Source organism: Paramisgurnus dabryanus, chromosome 1 (assembly GCF_030506205.2).
Source record: "Paramisgurnus dabryanus chromosome 1, PD_genome_1.1, whole genome shotgun sequence".
NCBI classification, from domain to species: domain Eukaryota; kingdom Metazoa; phylum Chordata; class Actinopteri; order Cypriniformes; family Cobitidae; genus Paramisgurnus; species Paramisgurnus dabryanus.
This window is the reverse complement of record NC_133337.1, coordinates 63,755,835-63,783,428: the sequence shown is the minus strand read 5'-3', so window position 1 is coordinate 63,783,428 and position 27,594 is coordinate 63,755,835. Positions and strand designations below refer to the sequence as shown.

Below are 27,594 nucleotides of genomic sequence, written 5' to 3'. Positions count from 1 at the left end.
TGTTTAAAACAAATATTAAGAAAATATTAACGTATGTTGCAAATTTTACAAACTGATTACGGGCTGGAAAAATATCATAGTAGGCTATTTGTCTTTTTTTTGACTGATTACAGTCTTTCTTTTTCTCTTTTCCTGTTTTACAACAGAACTCAACGGGTCGTATTTTTATTCTTCAAGTGATCTTTATACTGTATGATGATGATTAGATTAACTGTGGACTGGACTGCGGTCTTTAACTTGAAGACGTGGCACGGGCTTCCTACTCAAAAATAGCGTGCATGCACATTTATTCATTTATCATTTGCGTCTCAAACTAGTTATCTTAGTAAATAATAGTATAAAAGTAAACAATTGATTAGCCTTTCTTAACTGAATATAAACATTTTATTGCATTCAGTCTTATAGGCCTACCTGTTTAAGTCTCTGTCATTAAAGTTAACTAAATAAGAAAAGAAGAAGAAAAAATCACTCACTGCTTTGGCTGTAACTGTAACTTTGTAACAAATATCAATCCATATTTATTTTAAATAGACTAAATTACTTTTTTTGCCAAAAGTGTTAAGTTTAAGGTGTATCATGGAGTTTACTTGAACAACTTTTATGAAAGTTACTGCAGTTAACATGAGATATCTTGTTTCAATAACAGACAGTTATTCAGATGTGAGAAATAAAAAAGGTTTAAAATTCAGCATTACATTATGTTTACATCTGTGCAGTGCTTTAAGTGGCCCAAAAGAGGTGCCGGTACTCTAGTGTTTTTTTTTTCTGACTCGACTCCTATATTGAAGGGGTTTTATATTCAGCAGTCAACAGACGACCTTGTTAAAAATAATAAATCCTTTTATAAGTTTGTGGATTTGCTTGAGCTAGAAATATCTACTGAACATAAATAATATGTGCAAAAGGTAGATATGTGAGTAAAATTTTCAGCATGGATAGAAAGAGCTTGAAATAATCTTTAAAATGACACCAAGACCATGTCCATGGGTTCAAGAATAACAAAATACTGGCCATTTGAAACTAGAAAGTCATCACTTTATTTTGTCCCATTGTTTTCCATTTTGCGGGTGTTAAAACTCCCGTGGTCATCGTTGTTCAAATTAATTTAAATTTCGTTCACTTGTAGTTTAGCAATTAAACTAAATGTATATTACAATTTCAAGAATGTTTTTACTCTGCACATTGCCTGAGGAAATCCGAAGGTGCTTGAACCAAACTGACAGCCGTGACACAGCGGAGATTGTCACGTACCTGCAAAAGGGTATTGGATAAAGCTTGCGTCTGACCTGTAGCTGTCATTCTGGCTTGGTGGGATGTCAGCCAGCGAGTCCTATGATTCTAACCTTGTTCTTGTACTACTCAGAGTCTAAAACAAGGAGGGCATATTAAGTGTTCATTGTATTTTCATTTTAACTGAGCAGCTATGGTTGAGCGTTTCACACACAAACACACACTTCTCCAGTCCAGACCACACTGACTGACAGTCAGCGGCAAAAGCAACGCATGCGCTTTTAACTTGTAAACGCAAGGGTGTATGGGTAATGTAGTCTCTGCTCTCGGTGGGACGAATTAGGAAGCGTACATTGTGAAGGGCACTCTGAAAAGCGGCAGCGCAGCCAAAGGATTTAATTAAACCTCTGATTTTTAAACAGATGTGCAAATGAGCGTTCCGGTACGCTAAAAGCACGTTCTGGGCGCACGGAGAGGTGGTGGTACGCTCAAGAGCTATATTTAGAAGTGGCGGTACTGAGTACCGGCGCGTTCCGGCCCACTTAAAGGACTGCATCTGTGCCAGTAATCCATGCAGTCAGTGCAGTCAGTATAGGAATATTTATCTAATGTGGGCTAATATGAAGTAATCAGCAATCAAACCAAATTTAAATAATTAAGAAAAAAAGCCAAATAAAAAAAATAATCTTGGAAAAAACAGACAGGATTCTCTGCTCTTAAACGCTGGGGGCGTGTTCGCTGACCAACACTAATGTTGCATTTGTTTAATCAAATTCATCTTATAACCAGAACACATACACTGATTTCAAATTAAAGGGCCCCGAGAGAGTTTTTACAAAATTCACAATTTAAACTTTTTGTTAATGGGATAAAAAAATATGTATGTGACAGAAGCAAAATAAGGAAGTGGTGAGTGTTCGCACACATTCAGGAATGTAAGATTCAGTGAGAAAGTGCCAGCTTACTGACCCTGAACTGAGCATCACAGAGGGAATAAGATGTTTGTTTTGTCAACAGCTCTTCTAATACCCCCAATCCTCAGAGATGTCAGTGTAGATGTGAGAACTTCAGGTCAAATGAGCTCAGTTTGTCCAAACTGAATTTTCAGGAGATTTCTTCTTAAAATAAATCCCTATATGTTGACCTGACATGTTAAAACGTCAAACAGTGATTCATCAGGTTTTTTTTTTTTTTAGAAATTACTTCATTAGTGGTGAACATTTCTGTTATGGCTTTCAATACGATCTTGCAGTGACACAGAACACAAATGCAAGTTTTGCACGAGCAAGGAAAACATCAGACAAATGTACATTTGCAATCTTATTTGGTTTATTATTTCTTGTTTGTGATACTAACTGCATTATGAATTCTAGTAAATTCACATTTATATGATACAGTGTACATAACAGTATATACGTGTAACATTCAACTCAATTTTACTTCCTGCTGAACCTGTGTCCAGATAATCGTGACAAATCCACGTACATCTCTACATTTCCCCTTTGTTTCTCACGGTCATCGTTTTGCTCTTCTGTCAAGTGTAAGATTCAGTCTTGTTATCATGGTGCAGTGTGTTTTCAGGTTATTTTAAGCAACAACAAAACAACTTTAAATAATTCATAGGCTGATCTATTGTATAATTTTGACCAGCACAACACATCAACTTAACTGAGGAGTTTGGGAAAAGGTTATCAGGTAACTTTATGTTTTGGAATGAAGCTAGTGGCACAAATGACAGACTTTATAGCATAAAGCCTTTAGGAGGTTAAAAATGGCAGGTAAGAATTGACACAAGCCACTTTTCAAGATCACTTGATGCAGATGTAGAGTCTGGCCATAAAAATATTGACCATAACAAAAGCCTTCGAGGCTGCGTATAAACCATAAACAAACAAAAAGCAAAACTATAGATCACAGAAACAAGCAAATTATGTACATACTAAACAAACACAAAAAACAACACTGGCCTGATATTAACACCAGGCATTTATAATAAAAATGCATATCGTAATTGTAAGTGCTACACTCTAATCTGAAAAAAATAAAACATAAAAGAAAAAGAATACAAATAATTCACATCCAGAAACGGGGAATGCCTTCATTTTAGATACAAATGATTAAGATACAAATGACAGTGTGTTTACATGTTCAGAAATGCATTTGTGACCCTGGACCATAAGCACAGGTATAGTTAGCAGTACATTGTATGGGTCAAAATTATAATTTTAATGCCAACAATCATTAGGACATTACGTAAGTAGAGACCATGTTCCATAAAGATATTTTATTTTATTTTATTATGAGTAATATGTGTTGCTAACTAAATTTGACAACTTTAAAGTTTAATTTTTTTGCACCCTCAGATTCCAGATTTTCAAATAGTTGCATCTCGACCAAATATTGTCCTATGTCCTAACAAACCATAAATCGACTCTGAAAGCTTTTTATTATTTATTTTTAAATGATGTATAAATCTCAATAAAAAAATGGACCCTTTTGTGGTCCAGGGTCACATATGTGGGTAGAGATGTTGATTATATGAAGTTTAAAACTTTAATTTCTCAGCATTCAACAGACACTGATTTTAATAACCAAATATATTATAACATTAATAGATCCTCTCGCATCTCTCTTTATACTGAACAGATATCACAAGGATGAATACTGACTATCATGCAGCTAGAGAATTTAAATGGTGTTTCATATCTTCTGCCTAAACTGCCCTTCCTCCTTTCTTAAAATAAATCTACGCCGTATGTTCATTCAGGGCTTCCCGCACATGTGTTCTGCTCAACTATTATAAGGCCACTGATGCTGACAACATGGAACACAATATTGACAGATGGGCAAACCTCCACATAAACCCTGAGAAGATATAACGCCCTGAACTGAGACCACTATGTCTTGTTTTTATTCATTTGACCCAGATATATCAAACACAAAAGCAGGGTTGATTTAGCAAAACGGATCATATCAGTTCTTAGTTCCAGTACTGGCAATTTGAGTATTTGGCAGGATTTTGCTCATTGAAAGTTTTGGAAAAAATGAAACAAAATTAACTTAGAGGGATCGATTTCCATCGGTACCAACCTCTGAAACTGATTTACATTATGACACTTAGTGCATTAGAGCATTTCTCTAGACAACCATTACTTAACAACTAGCCGAAGAATTATTTTATAGCAAAACTAAAACATATTCACATATTTAGTATCTAAAAAGTACATGATTCATTTCCCTGACACTTCCAGGTCTGACAATCTAGTATTCTCTGATATGTCCAGGGTTTCTGTAACAGTGAGAAGCTTGTAATAATGTCTTAACTTGAAATCACCCTGAACGTTTAGATAAGTCACTGGTTAATTTGAAGTAGGTTGTATCTTTGTCTGTGTTCGTGAGCATATGGCAAGCGAGTGTGTTGAATCTTAAACATTTTTCTATCTGGGTCCCAGAACGCGTGGCCAAGCGCTTTGTCATGGTGATGACCCTAGACAGGTAGTGACCAGTGTCACATTTCCTCTATAATAAAGAAAAGTAAAAAAACCACAAAAAATACTGCTATCATCTTTCAGCCAGACCACCAGGCCAGCAAACCCTCATTATTTCCACCCCGAATGTCCAGAGTCACCTGCCCACATACAGAAAACATAAACACTACTATTCACAACGAACAAAACATACATTCATTTACTTTTAAAATGACTATAAACTCGACGATAGACTTTAAATCGAATGAATAAAGACTATGATTACAGAAATGTTCCCGGAATTTCACAAGACGAAACCAGAATGTCAAAATATTCTCATTATTTGCATATTAATGGCACGCATTGTGAAAAGTCATGCAATACATACGCCAAATTCTCATTTTGCACGCATATGATACGCCAGTCCTTCCTGTTCACTAAATACGGTGCATCTTTTCGTATTGTTATATATATATGTTTCTCTTTTTTAAACCATTGTCACTTGAGTTCGAGGTTAAAACCACTTTTTGTAACATAAAATCTCAATTCTAACCCCACATTGTAAAAAAAAAATGTAACTCGGTTTTGCAAGTCAATTCAACCTGCTATTTTAAGTTTTGACCTGTGATAAGCTGACATAACATATAAAAAGAAGTTGAAATTGTTTAACTTAATTTGTTAAGTTAAAGTAACACAAAAATATTAGGGATGTTAAAAGATTAATCAGGATTAATCGCATACAATATAAAGGTTTTTTGCATAATTTATGTGTGTAATATATATAAATACACACACGTTAATGTTTGTATTTAAGAAACATTTACATGTTTATTTATATATATATATATTAAAATATTTTATATTATAAATATAAATAAAAAATATACCTAAATAAAAATCTTCTTAAATTCATACATGTATGAGTGTATTTATATATACATATACACACAGCACACACATATATTATGCAAAAACAAACTTTTATTTTTTTATGTGATTAATCGCGATTAATCTTTTGACATCCCTAAAAAATATATGTTGGTTTAACAAGAATGCTGCATTTTTTTTTAAATACAACTCAAGGTTTAAAAATAGATAAAAAACATGGAGAAACCTATATATTAAAGGACATCTTAAAGCAAATCCCAAATCTATCCCCAAACCCAAGCGACAATGGTTTAAAAACAGAAAAAAGTGACTTCTTTAAAACAAGACCAAGATTAGTCTTCTAGACCAAAAAAATATTATATTTATTTGAATTTGCACCCCTGCCCTCACTCAAAAAGAGCTGCACCAGGTAAGGGGTTAAGTGAACGGGAAGGACTGGTTTATCATATACACACAAAATTGGAATTTGGCGTAAGTATTGCACAACTTTTCACACTGCATGCTATTTATATGCATTTCATAAGAATGTGTTGCACAGACAGTGTCTGTGTGAACGAAGACAGGGCTGAAGTGTGTGTCGCAATAACAATGTGGTTATCATGTGATTATGACACACACAGGGAAGCTAACTAGCAAATATGAAGACAGTGTGTGAACCCAAACATAACATTCTCCCTTAAATCCTACAATCTTCTCATTATAGTTCCTCTGCTATCTCCAAGCTCTCAAAGTGATTCTTGTCCTGGTTACAGTCACATTATCTTAAAACATAAATGAATACATCAACAACAGTCTGGGAAAACGGAATAAAAATATTCATGGCTCATCTTGCGCTAAACACGTTTTTGTCCAATAAACGGAGACCATTAAGAATGAGAATGTTCATCCACCAATACCATCTAATACGGACTAGCATACGCAAGTAGCAAATCATAGTGCATGGCTTTAAAACAGCTATTTCAGTAAAGAATGAAATCTCCAAAAATCTTGCTAAGGTATAAATTGTATCATCAAGCTGGTTCTACATACCAATCAATGCGTAAGCCAATAAGACGGCTGCATCCTATCGTAGAGGTGTTGCATTCAGTATTTCTTCCCCTTCATACTGTTCTGCGCATTGACTAACAATACACATGTATTAAAAACACAGGAGCACAACACTGACAGTGTACATGAAAAGGTAAGAGTCAAACTTTGAAAAAATGGTGGATATGGTTTGAGGTTTTGCACAGCAAATGACTGAACCTGCCACATGTTATATATTATTAGCATGTTATGAGTAGTTTATTTATTTTAAAATCAATATTCTTTAAAAAAAAGCAATACTGTATATCATGGTATGCTAAAGTGTGAAGAAGCTTGCATGTTGTGTATTTGTGTTGTTTAAATGATTTCTTCTTGTGTGCTAATTCATTTTTAAAGCCCATTGGTGGATAAAGTGTTCTCAAAATAACAAAATAAACATGCAAAGAAATATCGTGAAAGATGCGATCTTTGCACACAGTTTGGTCAAAAGGGTTTAAGTGAAAACAGCATCTGGTTTTAGGATTTGGATATAGCAATACATCAACTTCACCAGTGATACAATATAAGGTGTGTATTTGAGTGCCTACAGCTTTGAAGCACAACGACGGATGATCGCGGCTCTCTCATACGCTAGATGTAGCTGTAGGTTTGAGAGTGATGCTCTGCGCGATATCCTCCCTGTTGATCTTCTTTAGGGCCGTGCAAAGCGTATCGATACTGGCCGAATCTTGGTTCGCCCAATGACACAGCAGGGCCTGAACAGGCCTCTCCTCCTGCTTGAAATTAGCAATGTGTTCCTCTTTGTATCCTAGCAACCCTGCCAGGTTGCACCAATCGGATTCTTCGTTGGCCCCTGACTCCTCCCCTTCACAGGTACGATTTAGCAGCTTCTCCACCTCTTCTCGTGTATGTATGGGTATGGAGAGGGATGAACCGCCATCTATCTTGACCACTAAAAAGGAGAGAAGCCATTCAGTCAACACTTTGTTGAATATTAAATAGGATGCAATAATAACATTGTGTTTATGTGATTATGTTTTAAACGGATTGGAGAGAATAAAAGCCCTACCCAATATTTTTATTTAGTTATTTATTTTTCATTTTTTTAAAGTATGCAACAAAATTTCTAAATACTAATTACATTATTGTGCTGATGTATTGCGCAGTGGTTGTGCATTGGATTAGCAGAGCAAAAGGTCATGGGTTTAACCCAGGAAACACAAATAAATAAAAGTTGCTTTGGATAAAAGTGTCTGCCAAATGCATAAATCTAACGTAAAGGTAGATTGCCGACTTAACATTTTGCAAATCAAATGCATTTTTAGTGAACTGAAACGTGCAATTTGTTAAAAGCGTGACACTGAACAGATGTCGCCTACAACACCTGTTGTGTTAGGTACCTGTATGTGGAGGACCCTGCCCCTCCTGTAGGCTCTGACTGTCAACCGAAATCCCACTATCACTGTGAAGTTTCTCACCCTCAGGAGATGGAGTCTGACTGGGGTTTGCACTGCACGCTCTGTTGTTGGCTCCATGTTTATTCTGCTTACAACTGTTCCACCTGGAAGATATCAAACTGAACTTCAGACGCTTTACAATATTAAAGTCATTACTCATATTTGTGTATTTTCCACTCTTACTGCTTCTTCCGCCTCATTGACATTGTCAAAGCTTTTAGTATCACTGAGGCCCTGGGGGCGCTGGCCTCATTGGCCCAGGACATACAGTAATTTATCCTTAGGCACTATTGGAGCTGACAAGTCGGACCGCTCAAATAAGCACAACAATTTTTTGAAAGAGCTATGGCGTTTACTTGCTTTAGGAACCGATGTGGGTCAATTTTGCACCCTCCAGTTGTCATTTTAATATTTTATGCACCCTTTCCTACAATCTTCATTTTGTGTCTGCTTATAAGCAACATATTTATATAAATCAAATAAGAGCAAGAACAAGACAACTTAGATTATATAAACACACAACTACACTTTAACTATTAATCACATGAACAAACATCATCATGTTAAACTAGTTTTGAACCAGTTTGTCACTGAGCTACCATAACACGTCCTGGATTTACTGCACTACTTTATTGTCCAACAGAGAGAGAGAGTTAATGTTATGTTTGTTTTGAAATTTCTGCACCGAGAGCATCATTACGAAACTGCAAAAGGGAGGATGATTGAACAAACAGCCTAAACTCATGTCCTTCAGCTGGCGGAGACACTAAAACAAACAGAGCAATGTTTTGACAGCGTCACAGTGTTTACACTCTTCAGGAAGTCAACCTACAAATGGCTTATTTATAGATATTATTTATATGCTGGGATAAAAAAAGGATGGATTATTGATCAAATGTTGTAAAAAGACACTGATAAACAAAGAATATATAATTTGTAGTGCTGGGCAAAGATTAATCGCGATTAATCGCATACAAAATAAAAGTGATTTTTGGCATAATATATGAGTATGTGCTGTGTGTAATTATTATGTATAAATAAATACACACACATTCATGTATGTATTTAAGAAACATTTACATGTTTATATATATTTATTGATATTTTTATATATTCTATATAAATAAAAAAAAAAATTATATATAAGTAAAACAATTCTGAAATGAATATATGAATGTGTGTGTGGTTAAATATACACAATAATTAGACACAGTACACGCACATATATTATGCAAAAAATCACTTTTATTTTGTATGCGATTAATCGCGATTAATCTTTGCCCAGCACTAATATTTTGAAATATGCACAGTGTGGAATATGTTTTTATTTTTAAGAAATATATAATATACAGTATATATCAGCCCCCTGCTGTCCCTTCAAAGCGACAATAAGGACCTGAAGGACAATCCATAATGTTTGCCTCTTTATCGCCATCTCTGTTTGAAACATAAAATAATTTGGTGTTCACCGCATTATACATCAACATTTCAGTCACCCTACATTCACATGGGGGGAAAGCGTTAGCGCTTTACGGAAGGCTTGTCTGAAGCGTGGCCAACAGCCAATAACAGTGGTTGCAACACATGCCCTGGTCTTGCTTAAACGTAATTGGCTGGCTGAAAACTCATGACATCACATATTAAAAGTAAATGAGAAGCGTTAAAGCTTTCGCCCCAAGTGAATGTACCTTTAGAAGTACATCCTAAAACTCATAATAACAGAACAAGTAATATCTGCTTTGACTCATAAGAAAGCAAATAAAGCCACCTGTTACAGTGATTTTAAAAATGTTATAGTGTTATTTCATGATTTTTTATAGATGTAATGTAACTCATAATCACAATAACATGTGGCCTTTATAAAGCAATAAATAAAACAACATGATAAGACAACAATGTTGACAGAAAAGCTATGTATTAATAATAATCAATATTCAATATTTCTTCTGCCAAGTAATGATGTTTATGAGGTAATGATAGATATGTAAACACACAACCAGCGTTACCAAGTCTGCAGTGATCACTTTATAGGTTTAAAGGGACATTTCACAAGACTTTTAATAATGTCAAATAAATCTTTGATGTCCCCAGAGTACATATGTGAAGTTCTAGCACTAAATACCATATAGATCATTTATTATAACATGTTAAAATTGCCACTTTGTAGGTGTGAGCAAAAATTGGGAGCTTTTGGGTGTGTCCTTTAAAATGCAAATGGGTTGATCTCTGCACTAAATGGCAGTGCTGTGGTTGGATAGTGCGGATTAAGGGGCGGTATTATCCCCTTATGACATCACAAGGGGAGCCAATTTCAATTACCTATTTTTTCACATGCTTGCAGAGAATGGTTAACCAAAACTAAGTTACTGGGTTGTTATGTTTTACATTTTCTAGGTTTATAGAAGCACTGGGGACCCAATTATAGCATTTAAACATGGAAAAAGTAAGATTTTCATGATTTTTCCCCTTTAAGATGATACATAATCAAAACAACACATTTTCACCTGTGAACAACTAGTCAATTTTCCACAAAGGGGCAGGCCCGTCTGCAAATGTGGAGCATTGTGTATACATATTTGTGATTAAAAAATACTATTGCCAAGCAGCACAGCATTGGAAAGCTGAACCTTAAATGTTGCTCACTATCTTTATAAAAATCTAAAATCAGTGTCTCTCCTAATTTGATTCCACATAATAAACAATGCACTCGTGATGGATCAGATGGCAGAAAAGCCTAGGAGCACATTTTAAAAAAGTCTTAAACGTGTGCTTCAACACCACAGGACCTGATGATGATAGAGATCGAAACAACATGGGAGAAATCATGAGCCCAATTCTTCTTACCGTTTGAAGATGATGAAGGCCACCAGGCCCAGCAGCACCGCAGCCAGTATGGAGGTGTAGATGGGAATCAGGTTATCACTGAGACCGGGGAGTTTCCTCAGCCCAGGGTCAGCTGTGGTCACATTCTCCATAGGGCCCTCAGGAGGAGACTTGTCTGCATATGAGACATCTGATGAAGGAGGAGGAGAAGAAGGAGAAAAAGCAGGAAAGGAAAGAGAGGTTGAAACATATGGAGGAGGAGAAGAGGAAGAGGTTGAGTTGTTAGCGGGATCTACATCTGTTGGAGGAAAGAGAGAAAGACAAAGAGAAAGAGTTCACAACATCTGTTAGTTTGCGTTGCTAGAAGCATAGTTAGTTTGTACATGGCAGTTACAGTTTCTTTAAAGCATGTTAAAATAGAAAGTAAGTCAATGTAGTTACTTCAACAGTTTGGCATTTTAATTAACCACATTATAGGCATAAGCATAAGCCTCATGAAACCCTTGCAGAACAAATGTCTGACTAAATTTTTTTTTTTACAATTTTACCAAACATTTTATATCAAAATTTGTATTGTGAAAATGCATGTAATCTTTAACAATATGATGGTACAATTTTTAAACATTAAAAAATAGATTTTTTTATACATTGTTTGTTAAAAACGTTTATGTAAATTGTCAGAAAACATATGTTTGTGTTTTTTGTACACAACTGTCATGCAAGTTTCTACGTAATTATTAGTAAACTGTTGCTGTAAGAATTCTGCAAGAATTTGTGCAAAAATGTTCTGCTCATATTTCATGAGTTTCAGTTAGTTAAATTTATAGTTAAGTATATTTCAGCAGGACTGCCACAAAATGTAGAAAGCGTCACATATTTCATTTTAAAAGTTCTACACATGGTTGCTACAAATGTCTGATGTTGTTACTATCAGGATTGATCATGTTCGGTCAAGGTATATCAAGATCTTCTTGTTTAAAGGAAGCAATTGACTTTTATTATTACGTGGCACTCTAAAATGCTTGATTATGATTGGCCAGTCGGGACATTCCAACAACCACCTGAACATAAAAAAACGGCTTTCTTGGAACAAATGTAACTTCTGGTAAAGTTCGCAAAGAATTAATACAATAGAGTCCTTTTAAGAGTTTAGAAAAACAAGCAAAACAAACAACTAGTAGATTACCTGAGTTCAAATCATAGCTAAAGTGTATCAAAAACTACACTTAGCTAACGTTACTGTGTAAAATGTGAACTACATAATGTCGGCTGCAAATCGGCTGCCAAATCTCCCTTTACATAGCGGTGATCCATGATCGCCATGCAAATCCCCTCAACTTTACTGTAGGAAACCAAAACATTTGTTATTTTCGACTAGGTATTTGTTCCAGAGTACAGTTTAGCCACTAGTCAAACCATTAAACAAACAGAGACCAGAAGTTAAGTTCCGTCCACACGCATAACCGCGACAATGTGCGTGCAACATATTTTAGGTTATGCAGATATATTGTGATATAAATTGTGCGTATGGCAAGTAAGCAATTGAGTTGCATGCTTCAGCTGTTTATTTAGCCTATTTTCATTTGTCATTAGCTACTGTACCTAGAATTGTGTCCAACCCTCCGCTATGTTTAACTCATTTTAACAATATTGTTATGTTTCTGTTCTTTAGAATCCTTAAGATTTTCCATCATATCAACAATTAAAAAAGGAAAAACGGTGCAGATGTCCTCTGGGCTTTGTTATTAGTTATTTAATACATCCCAAACAGGAGACATAAAAACAGCCCAGAGAATACAGCGGTAAACTTGAGACCAAGAATATGAGTAATAAGACCGCCCTGTCTCTGTTCTGTACATTTTGTTAGCTATCCAGCTTAAAAAATTGTCATTTTGATTGAATTAGGCCTGATTCGATTGGGAGCCATAATAAACAGGCTTTGTCCAGAGTCGAACATAATGGACACTTGGTAGTGCAGGAAACTGTGATTAGATTGGAGAGGTATAAAACCTAGTCCATGTAGGACAGACCTCGCCCCAGGCTACCGTGTGTATGTGTGTGGGTCAGAGTCTGTGTGTACGATTGGGTGGTGGTGTAAGTTATACTATAGCCAGATGGACAGACACATTGAACATCATCAGATATTCTGACTGTAGGGGGGTTTGGGGTCATTTGGGATTTGATTTGGGGAAGCGCCATACCCTAGAGAATGTAGAGTATGGATTAATTGATCAAAGTAGCGCAGTGTGACAGATTTTAGAGAAAATTTTGGCAAGGCGAGCTTGTTTTGTGGCAGGGTTGGGTTAACTAAAACTGACAGTTATTGGACTTTTTAACATTTTGTGAGGAGAATGTTAGTACTGTTTGCTTGTGCAAAACTCGCAGCAACATTTGTTTTATTATGTGATTTATGATTTCTTTGGGTTCTCTGGGGCTGGGTTCACACGGCACCAGAATCCGGTTTCACTCCCATATTTGAGTCCTTGATAGGGTTGCAATCACACCCAGTTTGGTTATTTCACAAGTTCGCATGCTGTTTGAGGGAAGGGCTCCGAGCTCGGAATATTAGCCTGAACCCAGAGTACCCCCTCCCTTCTTGATTGGGAAAGATAGTGAGGCGATAGGGTGGAGAAGGGATGCTGCAAAAAACGGACAACCACATTCTATAACTGAACTAACATCCTGTAAAGTTTTGGGCGTCTCAAACGCATTGACTTACAGGTCCTGTACACACCATGTAAACGCAGCCTGGATGTTTGCATGAGCATTTTGAGGCAACTGATCTCCAGGCCCAGTCAAAGAGTCCACCCCCAGACTCTCTAATATTATACATATACTGTAAAAGAATTCTTGTTGCCCTTAACTTTTTGGGAGAGATGCCAGCTATTGCACTTACATTTTTGAGTATGAACAGCTTGGATTTACGTCATTTACAACTTTTGATTTAAGTTATTTCAGCTACTCAATATTTTTTATCCTGAGTGGTGATGAGTTGTTGAAACTTTATTTTATAAGTTATAGCAAATCACTAGTAAAGAAGAAAAGAGTCGACTTGTAGAAATAGAAATTACTTGAAGAGTTTGGTTCCAAAATGCGATTAACGCCATTTAAAAAAAAAATTGTTACAGCCAAAATCAATATTGTATCTGGTCAGTATTAAAAAGTCAATTCTTTATTTTATGCAAAATCCGATATCCGCCGTATTATTCTGTCATCTTTTCTCCCTTTTTTCCAAACCGCAACAAACGCCAGTCTTCATTCTCTGCAGAATGCAATAAATCCGCTCAACAAATCACAGTGCACTATTCCATGTATTGTAAACAATAAGGGTGGCGCGGAATACACACAGAATCCTAGTTTTCCTCATCTGCTTGATCAACAAACAAACAAAAACAAAATAATAATTTTGATGGCACTGATAAACCCGGGGCGGGGAAGAAACGTAAGCCATAAAAATCTAATAATTTACATGAGAGGCACTCTGGCGAAGGAAAATGCCGGCTGTTGCTTGTTCTCATACGACAGGATCAAGCTTCTGTCATGCTAACACATTCTTCCCAGGGGATCTTATGAAAAATGTTTCATTATTTTACTTAAAGTCAACGAAAATCGAGCAGGACCAAAACATTTTACAGCTGATCACTGTCTAAAAAGTTCAGCGAGACGTCACAAGGATGACAGCAGCAATGACAGTGTTCTTAATATGATTAATAATTGATTAATGCCATTAATGTATTTTTTTATCAGTGTATACCACTAGTCAACTAAATGAATATAACATGGCAAAGATGAATGCACATTTATATATTGATTCAGTAAATGTATAGCATTTAAAAAAAATTGTCATGGATTTATTGCATTTTGCAGAAAAAATTATCAGTTTTTATAATAAATCTTTGAAAATCAAATTATGGATTTTAATTTTTAATGTTATTATAACATAAAGATGGTATGTGAAAGTTTGTATAGTTGTATAGTTGGTACAAAAAACACATTTTTACCCAAATTAGTCAAAATGGATTTATTACGTTTTGGAACCAAACTCTTCACTTTTAAATCCAAGTTGATTATTCATAAAAATTTGAGTGCAACAGCTTGCATCCCTCCATCTGATAACAGAAAAGTTACTTCACTTTAACAAGCCACACAATCAGTCCTGCCCAGTGCACAAACACTAAGTTCAATTGTAAAACTCCCGTGGTTTTCCTAAACACTTTAAAAATAAAGATGATTGTCCCCCGCACCTTTCAACTCTGGTTCTGGCTAAAGGGGATACAGCTATGGCCAAATCTCCCCAGATGTTAGGTTTAGGGTTAGGTTTGAGGGTATTAGGATAAAAAACAGCGGTTCTGGCTAAATAGGATATAGCTACGGTCTAAATCCCATGAAATGTTTGGTTTAGTGTTAGGTTTTGGGGGTGGGATTAGAATGAAAACAGTGCTCATCCAGGGAGATTTCAGATTTTGGGCGTTGCTGTATCCTTTCTGGCCTCCAACTCGCCGCCACCGTTCCCGCCCATGTTTTTGGTTTGTTACTTAGATTTGAAAAAGTAACATATACCCAAGCACAAGTGAGTGTTATAAGACAAATCATCTTTTGAGCACGTTGAGCTTTAAACTTTAAAAAATGGGAGCTGGAACAGCGGTGGGTGACACTTTGCAGAGCGAGAATCCTGGGAGAAGAGACACCAGACACCATCATGGACAGAGATCTTCTTTGTCATAACCCCCCCTCCTCACACACCCACCATACACACACCCATTTCTCTGTAACTTCTATGTCTCTCAATATCGCTCTCTTTCTTCTCTATTATCTCTCCATCACATCTCTCATGCTTGACCTTTATTTGGACTCTTCCTCTTTATTCAGACGTGACTCACTCCTCTACACAGTTCTGTCTTTCTAGTGCTTAATTTTCTACTCCTATTCTACGTATTTCTCTTTGTGTTGTCAGCATTGCACTTTTACGTTTTGTTCTTGTGCACAAACCCACAGTAAATCTTTTTAATACCTCAATTATTTCTCCCAGACGGCAATTACATTAAATGGTACCAATGATACAATTGAAGTCTACAATCAAGTCAGAGATGTAATTATGAACATTTCTTGTTCAACTCGAAGTCTCCACTCTGAAATCCACCCTTGACTGTGAATGAAGTGAGCTGTGCTTCAGTCAAAAAATAAAGGTGCAAACTTGATGTTAAATGAAACGTAACTGAGAACTCGATCGAATCACTTTAGGTACAGAAGCATAAAAGAGCAACCGCTGCTATATTTCTATGCTTGCTTAGTCTGGTTCAAACTGCCCAAGGCTCATCTGATGCTGCTTTAGCTGGTGGACCATCACAACTATGAAGCTGTTAATAACAGACTGTAAAGTACTGCATGTATAAAACCTCAATGCAATTAAAACTTGAAGTACTTTAATATATGCATAAGCATGACTAAACAAATTTTTATTTTTTTTGTATGGAGATGATAACAGCGTCATTTAAAAAAACTTGAACTTGAAACTTATTTGGAGTTTTCAGAAACCTGCCGTCATATAAATGAATGGCAAAAGTTTTAGTTTTTAGTTGAAAATGGTGTTGTGTAAACGTGCCCTTATTGAAACCATTCCTGAATCAGCCATTTAGGGGAGTATCAGTGGGCGATATTCATTTTTAGTGATTCTTCCTAAGTTTTTTCATGGATAGGGACACTGCCTGCTTTTCTTATTTCTTTATATAGTTATAAAACATCCTTATTTTTTCAGCACATACTAATACAATGCATTGTGAGCAACATGAACATACAGTACAGTTTTGGACGACCTCTGTTTCTATTCTATGACATTTTTATGCCCTTACAGACTACCGTACACACTTTAATTACTATAATCATGTGTGCGTGTGATAGTATAATAGACCCACACAGATACAGCATAATTATTTTTTACAATGCAGAGTGTTTTATTCTACAATGAGAAGATAACTAGCTATCTCACAACACTCTGTCTGCAGTCTTCAAACTGAAATGAGGATTTAAGAAAGCGTTTCCTGTGGGCGAGCCCTTACTGTGTCATTATCTTTATTGAGGAGTAACTACACGACTCCTACAGATACTGTACATGCCTCGTCATGCTGAAGCGCAGAATATGTAATTTGTTGTTCATGCATGTACGTGCGCGTGCGTGGTCTCTGCGGCAAAATGCGATAGCACTCACAAAGGTCAGCGTAAGTAACCTGAGAGCTCAGTAGAGAAACCCCATCTCTTTTATCGACCACAATCGCTTCTGTACATATGCCTTCTCTCTAAATCTGAGCCTCCTGATATCTATCTTCGTTTTGGCATTCTTGTTTTCTCATGCATCTCGGTTCTATTCTCTTTTGTTCGTTCTTTTGAATCCGTGTGGTCTTTATCAAATTCTACCTTCTTAACCAAGTTTCGTTGCTGTGACGAACAAGCAAATCTTGTCATCTGTATCACGTCAACAGAGTTCAATTTTGCTCCTCTAATCTTTAGTTAACCCAGACTAAAGGAAGTTGACAATGTCAATTCAGTGGCGGGGAAATCTGATCCTCAATCAGTACTTCCCACTACCTGATTCAATCAAGCTCTAATGCATAAGTGCTGTTCAGTGCCACCCGTGATCTTTAGGGTTCGCGTCATGTCAATCAAAAAGATAGGAATACTGCTTTATTCATTGCAAAAAATGACTTTCTTACTTATTAGTTTTCTCAATAAACCACGGATATATTAAAGTGCAACAATATCATTGCTAAAAAACAACATTCTGTGTATTTGGTATAATATGATGTGTTTGCGTGGTTTATGGTTCAAAAACACATTATTTTTCACATACCGTACATTTTTGTAGCTCCGGATTTCCCTGTCTTCCTGAAACGCCCAGATTTTGTACAAAACTCATCGATTTGAAAAGCGATGTATCTCTGATTGGCCAGCTAATCTGTACATTTTGATTGGTCTAAACAGCTCTGACGTCAGCCGGAAATGTGACGCTCCTTATCATGTTTGAAAGATTTGCTAACAATGCAATGCTAACAGGAGTTAACATACAGGCTGAGTCTGAAGCGGGAGGATTTATCATAATGTCGATCTTGTCTACATCACCAATCCTAGGAAATAAACTGTTGCCTACAATCCGTGGTTTGTTGTAGTCCAAGAAAATAGATTTATGTTTGAAACAATAACTCGGGTCATTGTTCACTTTGGGGTTTGTACCTTTTGCATATCTTTAACATTTACACACCTACACACCAAAGGAAATGTAAAAACGTGTATTGGACAATATGTGCCATTTAAAGAGATCTCATCTGTTACTTTGTTTGTCATACAGTGCTTTGTGCTAATCAAATTGTTTATGCAATTCAGTTGAACCTACTATTTTAAGTTTTTAACTAGTGATGAGTTGACATAACTTATATAAAACAAGTTGAAATTATTTAAAGTAAATTATTAAGTTAAGTTAACCTAAAACTTATATTGATATGTCTTTTTTTACAGTGTGCGAGACAAACTGGGTCAACTTGAACGACGGCATTCGGGACTTTGGCGTTCATTTGTATGGTGGCTCTGAATGGTCTAAACACCTCTCAATATGCTTGCTGTGGATGCAAAAAACACAGAAAATCAACCCTGATCCTAATATTATTATGACAGGCAAAAGTTTTGTTGGCAGTGCGTGAATGACACAACATGAGGTTGCATTTATTTTTTTACGTTTGAAAATTTCCGATGAGAATTTCGGACTCCCTTCGGACTGTGCAAACTCCTTAACACAATGATTAGCACATCAAATCCAACACATTTGTGGCCCCTATTTATGCAATAATAACTTCTCAAGTCAATGAACTTCCATATTTGAATGTGAGTGATGTCATGCAGTTACACTCTTGCCCCGCAGAATTGTGGTTGATCCTTGACATCGGGGTTTTAGTGGGGAAGATTGTTTGATAAAAGAATAGATGCAAATTGTTCTCGACTGAAAGGATTCTTTCGGAAACTTTGGCACAGGCAAGCGAGGGAAAATATTCTTTCTGCGAAGCTGAAATTCCACACTGGGCATCCCAGAATTTCAATGATGTCATTTCAATCACAATCACAGTTATATCCCAGAGGAAGAATGGGACAAAATCACTGGCCCAAAGTCTTAAAAAATGTTTAAGCCGGAAAACAAGCTTCAGTTGGGTTGACGGATACTCAGACACGAGCCGACTCGTCACCTCTGTAAGCATCCCCCTTTCACTAATGTCATAGGCCACATGCCAGACTAGTGCAGACAGCTGGAGGATGTGTAGCTGTTACAGTATGAATGGACACACTTCATTGTCTTAGGACGGAGGGAGCGGAAAAAGACAGAGAGCGAGATTGATTATTTGTGTCCACTATGGACAGACGTCTCAGTTTCAAGGCACACATTGTAGTAGGCAAAGAGAGAGGTCAAAGTTAAAGAGTCAACATGGGTGATGATAAATCTTTGGCTTTGGACGAGGGTAGACTGACCAATAAAGCTCTTCTATGTGCTTACACACATACGCACACACACAAGCCTTGAAAGAGTACTTCATTGTCTATGGCTACCTTTTATGATTATATAAGAGCATTATATAAGAGCATTATACATTTTTTTTGCTCATTTACGGTATAAACACCTGTAAAAATGCACCTATTGACGTCTATAGTGCAGTCAATTGTGTAGTAACCATTATTAAACAAAATGTGTTCAACAAAATAAAGAAACTTATGCAGGTTTAGAAAAATGTAAGGACATATTTTTTTATTTTTGGGTGAGCTATCCCTTTAAGAGTGCGAGAATGGATTTATTACAGTTATAAAAATCACCATTAAAAATTACAAAAAAGTAAAAATTAAATGTGATCAAATGTTTCCACCACGCACTGCTTATGTAATACTTCAGAATGTGCGTAAAATCAGTGTGATGGAAACTCAGCTACTGTTCATGCTTTTAATAATGACATTACACGCCACTGCCATGCTGGCTTGCTGGCTTTCCAACTAACAGATATGGCCTCACAAGCGGTTAATCTCCAATTACATCTCAGAAATACAAATGCATTTCTAATCCAAATATCTCACATTACTTTACATATCAGTCTGTCTCTTTATGTCTCTCAGTTTAATATAGGTTTTTTTATCTGAAATTGATGCCACATTGGTTTGCAGTGAACAAGGACATTTTACTTACTGCTTTTATCATTTATTTTATGTTTATAAAACAAATTAACTACAATCACTTGTGACCCCTGACCTCTCACCTTCAACCAGAGGTCAGACGAGGTCAGAGCAAACCTCATGTTGATCTGCACACAGATAAACTTCACAGGCCTAACCATGTAATGAAAAAACTCTTACAAGCTACATAACTAATGTCTAATGAATGTTAATTAGGATTATATAAAATAAACTGTATAAGGTCAATAACTAAAGGACCAAGTTTAACCATATTCAACAAATATTGGGGTTTGCTAACTTCCAGACCAACTCAAATAGTAAAAGAGTGTCACATTGTCAGTATTTTTTTGCTAGTACATGCAATACTTTTTATATCACTCATATTTAAAAGTTAGCGATTCAAACAAAGCCTTCAGACCATATCTGAAACTGTGCAAACCCACTTAAACATTAAAGCTCTATTGTTTTACTGCATTTAAAATGTGTTTACATGCAATACATACACATAACACTTATAATTCAATTATGAGACTTTATTTTATCTGACGGGAGGGGTTCTGGTGGACCAGTCACAGCGCTTGCCGTCCGCGTAGAACTGACGCAGAGCTACGCACAGGCTACGAATAACCTATGGTGTAGCTACAGAGTAGAGCTTACGCAAGACTATAAATCGGGCTTAACTAATAATTTTTATTGAGGGCGTTACGTTATCATTCACAGTGCAAACTATAAAAAAGTTAGTCTTTTAATAATTAATAATAAACTTTAATTTCTGAGTATGTATTACAATCTCTTCTGTTTTTTTAGGCATTGTGTGATAATGTTTTATGGTATATTTATATGTGTTTCTTGTTCAGGGACAACAGATGAAATTTAGCTTGTAGCTAATTCTGGTATGGCTGAGTGCCATGCACTGTCCCTGTCAAATAAATTAAATTAAATAATAGCCCAAATGCTTGTAAATTGACGAGCACAAATTTTTGTAAATTAAATGACGTGATTCATTTAAATACTCTCCTCCTATAAATTTAGCGTCTGAAAGGGAAACTCTTACAAATGCATATGCAATAATGTCAGTCACAAAAACAACTTCATACCTTTTCAGCGCTAATTTTTGACTGTGTGTCTTTAGTAAATCCTGACCGTATTTTTAACCAAAAAGTCATTTGAGCTGGCGCAAGCTGTTAGTAAATCTGTCCCTTAAGGCGCACTCACACATGCAAACCAAACCGCGCCCGGGCACGTTTGACCCCCAAAGCCTGGTTCGTTTGACTAGTGTGATTGCTCTGTACCGTGCCCAACCGTGGTTTGGTTATTTGCACTCTGGACAGCTTGTAGTGGTGGGCGGGAGCGCAGTTTACTTGGGCTCAGGGGCGAAAGGCTATAGTGTGAGCGCAATCGCGCCTAAGCCTGATTCAAAAGGAGAGAAGTCAATTGCCCCACACACGCAACCACTAAGCAATATGATGAGAGGGTTGTGTGTCATCGTGCACCAAACGGTGTATATATGTGGTGGGCTACGGTTTCAACAATTCATTAAAGCTCGCGTTCTCACCGTGTTTTTTCAAAATGTCTGAGGGCCGCAATAGAAACATTGTCTACGAATTGTATGATAAGAAGAGAAAGGCCTCTGAAGGAAGAAACAAGACCAGAGTGTTTTTGGGAGAATTTTTCACACTCTGGTGTGCGCTAAAAGCACAGGTTGGGCTTCCCGCTGAAGCCTCAGTCGCGAAGTTTCTACTCGACAGGTAAAGTGCTATTTGTAGAAATCCATTTAAAATCACTGCTAGTAAAAGTTGATGTAAGCTATGATTAGCGATGCTAGCCCTGGCACAAGTCACAAACCGCACAGACACGGTAAACATGCAGAAAACAACTTGTAAACAGAGAGAAGAGAAGAACTAGGCTCCTGTTTGCTCTCTCTCGTGCACGCATTTAATCAGTGCCGCTGCTAGCCATTTTGGTGCCCTAAGCATAATTCAATTTTTAATGCCCTCCACCCCGACCCTGACAAAAAAACTTTCTTTTTGCCAGTTTAATTTTTTATTACCAAACATATAACATAATAGCAGAAAGTAAAATCTTCACAGCTTTAGCCAACACACATTAGGCTACACATTTGAAAGTGCAAACTTTTATAGAATAGCAAAATAGAAAAAAATTACCAAACTTAAATTATCAAAATAATTTTCCCAAGTACAATGTCACTTTAAATAAATTACATTTAATAAACATCAATAAGTAAACAAGAATACTCAATATTCTTAAATAAAACAATGATTCAGAGAACTAAGTGTCACAGTAAGTTTGCTTCATATCATAATGACGTTTTATATTTATATATATTTAACAGTCAGGAATTGTTAGCCTAGCATGTGCACTGACTGCTAACATTAACTTTTACTGAGAAAGTCTTAACCACCAAAATAATAAACCACAAAATAAACTACTGCTCAATATCTAAAGAAACGTAGTAAAGAAAGTACAGTAACAGCTGACGTCAGTTATTTGTAAAATGCATATGCATAGGTAATGTTTTACAGTAAAATCTCAATTTAGCTTGCACTGAGATTATAAATTATAACAACATAGTTTGCTAACATTAATGTCAGCACAGCAAGTTCGAGGCGCATTACTAGTAGCAGCAGCTGCAGCCCATGCGCATTTCCCTTATTTTGGAATGATTAAACATGATGGACTTACCTGCAAGTGATGCACGGGCATCATCCCGCAGTTTCTTCTTTTTTTATTTTTTCCGATCCTGACTCCTGCTGTCTTTTCGGGCCATTTCCAAAAGTTGCCTACTGACTGTCCGTTTCTCAATCCGAAGGCTGCAGCCTGTGCAAGGTCGCATATGCAGGCTGCATACGTCATCAAGCCTGGTTTATTTCAGTTACCTGAACATTACATTAGCAAGTCATAAGCATATTACAACAATTTACGATTAACTAAGAATAATAGTCAACTTTATAATCGTTAATATTACAAAATAAGAACGTTTTGATGACGTATGCAGCCTAGAAATGCGACCTCTGGAGGCTGCAGCCTTCGCATTGAGATACGGTCTCTGTCAAACTTCGTCAGGCGCCCGCGCGATCAACCGGCACAGACTATCAAAGGCTGGGGGGCATACTTTCTAGACTAGAGCAATTTTATTATCTCGTTCCCCCTTTTTTTGTAACATATACATGGATAAAAAGTGCCTAATAACATTTCTATAGGCTAATGAAATAATTTCAGCATTATAATTTTTTTTCATTAGGCTATTATTTTTGGTGCCCTCTCAGCACGTGGTGCCCCACGCACAGCGCGTGATGCGCGTTATGGGAGCGGCGGGTCTGCATTTAATAGGCGTTCCCTCTCTGGAGCAGGTAGAGTGTTGCACATGTGCATTTGGAGGGGCGGTTATTTTCAAAAATTTGGGGAAATCGTCCGCTATACCTTTAAGATCTAAATGGTCGTGTTTATGAGGATACTTGCAAAGACAGGAGTTTTGATGCATATATGAATTTATGGCAAAAAAGCAGCAAAAATTCTCACAAACTTAAAGAGCAGCAGATGCGTGACTTGTGCGCTCCTCTCACACAGAAACAGTGCACGCATGTAGCACCATTGTTTTTGTATCAATGGCTTAAAATCACTTGTTTATAAACTGTGCTGATTAAAGTGACACTTTGTAGTTTTTCAACCTTCATAATATATTTTTCAAGCCCCTTGGGATATTAGATCGACTTAAAATATGTTGAATGACATGTCTACCATAGCCTGTTTTTTACGTAAATTTTACTGGAGCCTACTTGGAGAGTTAAGAGAGAGACTTATATCACATGACACTGTGGTGCCGTGGTAGCGTCATGGACCTACGACACGGGCGAGCCCAGTTCGATTCCCCTTTAAGGCAATTTTTTAAAATATAAACTTTAACCAAGCGACCACCGTTACAACTGGCTTGAAAACGTGAGCTACAGGATCTTTTGGCATTTGAAATAAAATAAAACCCATGAAATTATATTCATATGACATGCTGGAAGGCACATTTTGTGACCTAAATAGTTTTCTTTTTTCCTTTGCGACAGTGCTGCGGTGCTTGTGGCCTCTAGGGGAGCTAGACGTGAAGAATGCACGTCTAGCACTCCCTAATGGCCAAAAAGTTCCATGGTGTGCCTTTAAATATGTGTACAAATGTTACTGTGAACATGCACACAGCAACGTGACGTGAGCGCATAACCTCCATAGAGACAACAGTACAAAATCTCTATCGGTTGACAAATTTCTACTGGTTTATCAGACTGTATCTACTGGTTTATCGCCCACCCCTAGTGAGTGCGCCCTAAGACTTAAATTAACAACTGACATCTCATTGGAAAGCAATTTTTATATAAGTTTTATTTTGGTTCATGTCCCTTTAAACACTCCAAACTGTAACTGGATTTGTGTTCACATTGCCACACTTTAATATTTGATTTGTAGTATAAGCCACGGTTTGGTTTGGGTCGGGTCAGCTTACTTTTGGGAGCTTTTCCACTGGGTGCAGTACGTGGTACCCGATACTTTTTTTGTACCACCTCGGTTAGGGTTCCAAGCAATCCGACCTGATACCAAACGTAACGTGAAAACACTGTAGATCACTGATTGGTCTGAGGGAATCGTCACTACCGGCGTCATCGCTATAAGCAGGGTTTAAATTGGGCCGGGGCCGTCCGGGGCTAAGCCCCGGCACATAGGCTGAAGGTCGCACTCTGCTCTTGCCTGGTACTCGCTGCGATGGTGCGTGTGCACTGACGCGAAGGGAATAATGCGTTTTCATTCATTATGGGGTATACTCACCAACGCAAGTTCAACGATTTGCGCGAGCAGATTACATACAAAGTCAATGCAATTGCCGCAAAAACACGCGCTTTTCCCTTTAAATGCGTCTTCGCGCAAGTTATGCAATTCAAGCGAAAAAACTGAGAACTTCAAGAACGCGCTCTCACGCAGGATAATTTGACGAGAGAGACCGAGAGAGAGACAGAGAGAGAGAGAGAGAGAGAGAGAGAGAGAGAGAGAGAGAGAGAGAGAGAGAGAGAGAGAGACAGAGGTAAGAATGGTGCCCACGTCGAGAAAACTTCATAGAAGACTAGAAACGTGTAAAGGATTAAAGTATGTATGTCACTCATTTAATTACATTATGTTAAGGATAACACTGGATATAACTCATTGTATAGTTTAATAAAACAATGTATTTTGATTACACAAATCAAACCTAACTATATGATTGTTTTAGCTGCTGACCAGCATAAGGAATCTCTATGGCTAATTTATAAGACATGTTGCTGATACAGTACTGTGTGTTGTACCTTTTCTTGTTAATTGAGTATTTTGGGGTAGCCTATCTTATGCCTAGAATTATTCAAGGAGGTTGATTCTTTTAACTTCCTTTAAAGTTTGATCAATTGTGCATAATGACATGTGGAACAAATGGATATAGGGTGTCAAACTCATAGATTTGCATCATTTAAAATTCAGAAGCTCTTTTTAAAATATTTTGGGTCAACCTCTGGCACAGCTTTAAAGCTGAAACTTATCAAATCCTATCAGAGGTCCAGAATGTCATTGAAACACACCAGTGGCTTTGCTATCATCAGTATTAAACATATTACCCCTTGAAGTACCCCTCCCCGCAGAGCCCCCCCACATAACAAATCCCAATTTAACCCCTGGCTATAAGGTAAAGATTAGCTTTACATTATTGCTAGCTTGTGCTGTCTGGAGCAAACAAGTTGTCATCTGTGCTCTGCTATAAGTTCCCAAACTCCCTTTTAGCAATAAAAAACATCCACAGGTTGAGAATCACGGACACCATACCAGTTTTTTTCCAGACTTGCTGACGAGCACGTCAGCATTATATGCTTAAATGCATCTTCAATGAGGCTCAGCTGAGCGCCATCGACTGACGCCACGGGTGTTTGTACAGAAACTGTCATGTGAGACAGAGGTGGTGATAAACGCGATGTCCAAACATCTATTTGTGGTGGCCAATTTTGTTTTTATGGCGGACTGAGAAATAAATAAATGTATGGGGTTGTATTACAACAACGCTCTCACTTGTATAATGCCACAGCAGTAGGCAGGGCAAATATAACAACACACCTATAATCCCTACCACTGCAAAGTGTTACTAAACTCGTTGGAAAAGCTAACCACGCCAATGTGAGGTGAGCTGACTCGACCTGACCCAAACCAAATCATGGGGTACTATGCAATGGAAAAGTGCCATTCGTGCCTACCATAACCCTTACCCTAACCCCATCCATAACCCAATTCTAAACCAAACCCAAAATTCAAGTCTTTACCTCTAAACAGCCCTTTTAATGGATGCCAAAAAGTGAGGACTGGCCAAAAGGTACTCATTTTACTTTCTTTGTCCAGTTGAACACTACCCCTAAACTGAATCCTTACCCTAAGCTGTTGACCTGTTTTTAAATGAGGACCACCTAAAGTCTCCTTACAACTATTTTGTTTTCATTTTTTCTTGTACAGGCTTGCATTTCTGCCCCAATACAAAACTCTGTTGTACCCCTCTTTTAGGGCAGAACCTGGGCTGAAAAAATGGTCCCTAGCCTTCAAAATTACACTACTGCACCTAAAGAGTTTATTTTACTACAGCAGAGATTTCTATTGTTGCCAAAGAGTGCATATTTGTACCACAAAAGGTACATATTTGTACTAAGTGCATCTATTTCATTGCTAAAAAACAACGTTATTTTGTGTATTTGGTTTAAATACAATGTGTTCGCATGGAAAATGGTTAAAAAACACATTATTTTCCAAATACCGTACATTTTTGTAGCTCCAGATATTCTACTTTCCCTTAAATGCATTGCATTAATTTTGTACAAAACTTATCGATCTGAAAAGCGCTGTGTCCCTGAATCTGTACATTGTGATTTGCCTGAATACCTCTGACGTCAGCCGGAAATGTGACGCTCCTTACCATGTTTGAAAGATTCGGTGACAATGCAATGCTGACAGGAGTTAACTTACAGGTTGTGAGTCCGAAGCGAGAGGAATTATGAAAACGTGTCGGTCTTGTCTACATCCCCAATCCCAGGAAGTAAACTGTTGCCTACAATCCGTGTGTTTGTTGTTGTCCAAGAAAAGAGATTTTCGTTGGAAATGATAACTCACATCATCGCTTACTTTGGGGTTTGTACCTTTTGCTTACACACCAAAGGAAATGTAAAAGTGTGAGTTGGAACATAGTTGCTTTTTAATGGTAAATATTAGGATCTTTTCAAAGGGTACTGCCCCAGTGACAGCTCAGGACCATTATTTGATTTTTTTTCGGATAGTCTACAAAGCTTTATTCTCTTAACATTATACCTGCTAATGATCAAACGTGGAACAAAAGCCAGATTCTGTTTGAATCTTTTGGAGGTTTAGAGAGTGTTGTTGGTGTGCACTTTACACAACTATTTGCAGGCTACGTGTTCTACATTCCAAAAATCTTTCAGCAATACTTAAAC

At 37.1% G+C, this 27,594-nt stretch overlaps 1 protein-coding gene across 2 annotated transcripts in view; it reads right to left on the bottom strand.

Annotated features, from left to right (window-relative positions):
- Nucleotides 1-2,537: 2,537 nt before the first annotated feature.
- The window catches only part of ngfrb (nerve growth factor receptor b), a 48,397-nt gene continuing 23,340 nt past the window's right edge, over nucleotides 2,538-27,594 (bottom strand). Inside the window, exons 4-6 of one of the 2 annotated variants that reach the window (XM_065257742.2) lie at nucleotides 10,913-11,189; nucleotides 8,012-8,172; nucleotides 2,538-7,563 (exon numbers count right to left, since the gene is read on the bottom strand). In XM_065257742.2, the coding sequence (XP_065113814.2) occupies nucleotides 7,235-7,563; nucleotides 8,012-8,172; nucleotides 10,913-11,189 (767 nt within the window). In that variant the 3' untranslated portion in view covers nucleotides 2,538-7,234. The remainder of the gene's footprint in view (nucleotides 7,564-8,011; nucleotides 8,173-10,912; nucleotides 11,190-27,594) is intronic. The other variant, XM_065257743.2, reaches the window with a different exon arrangement.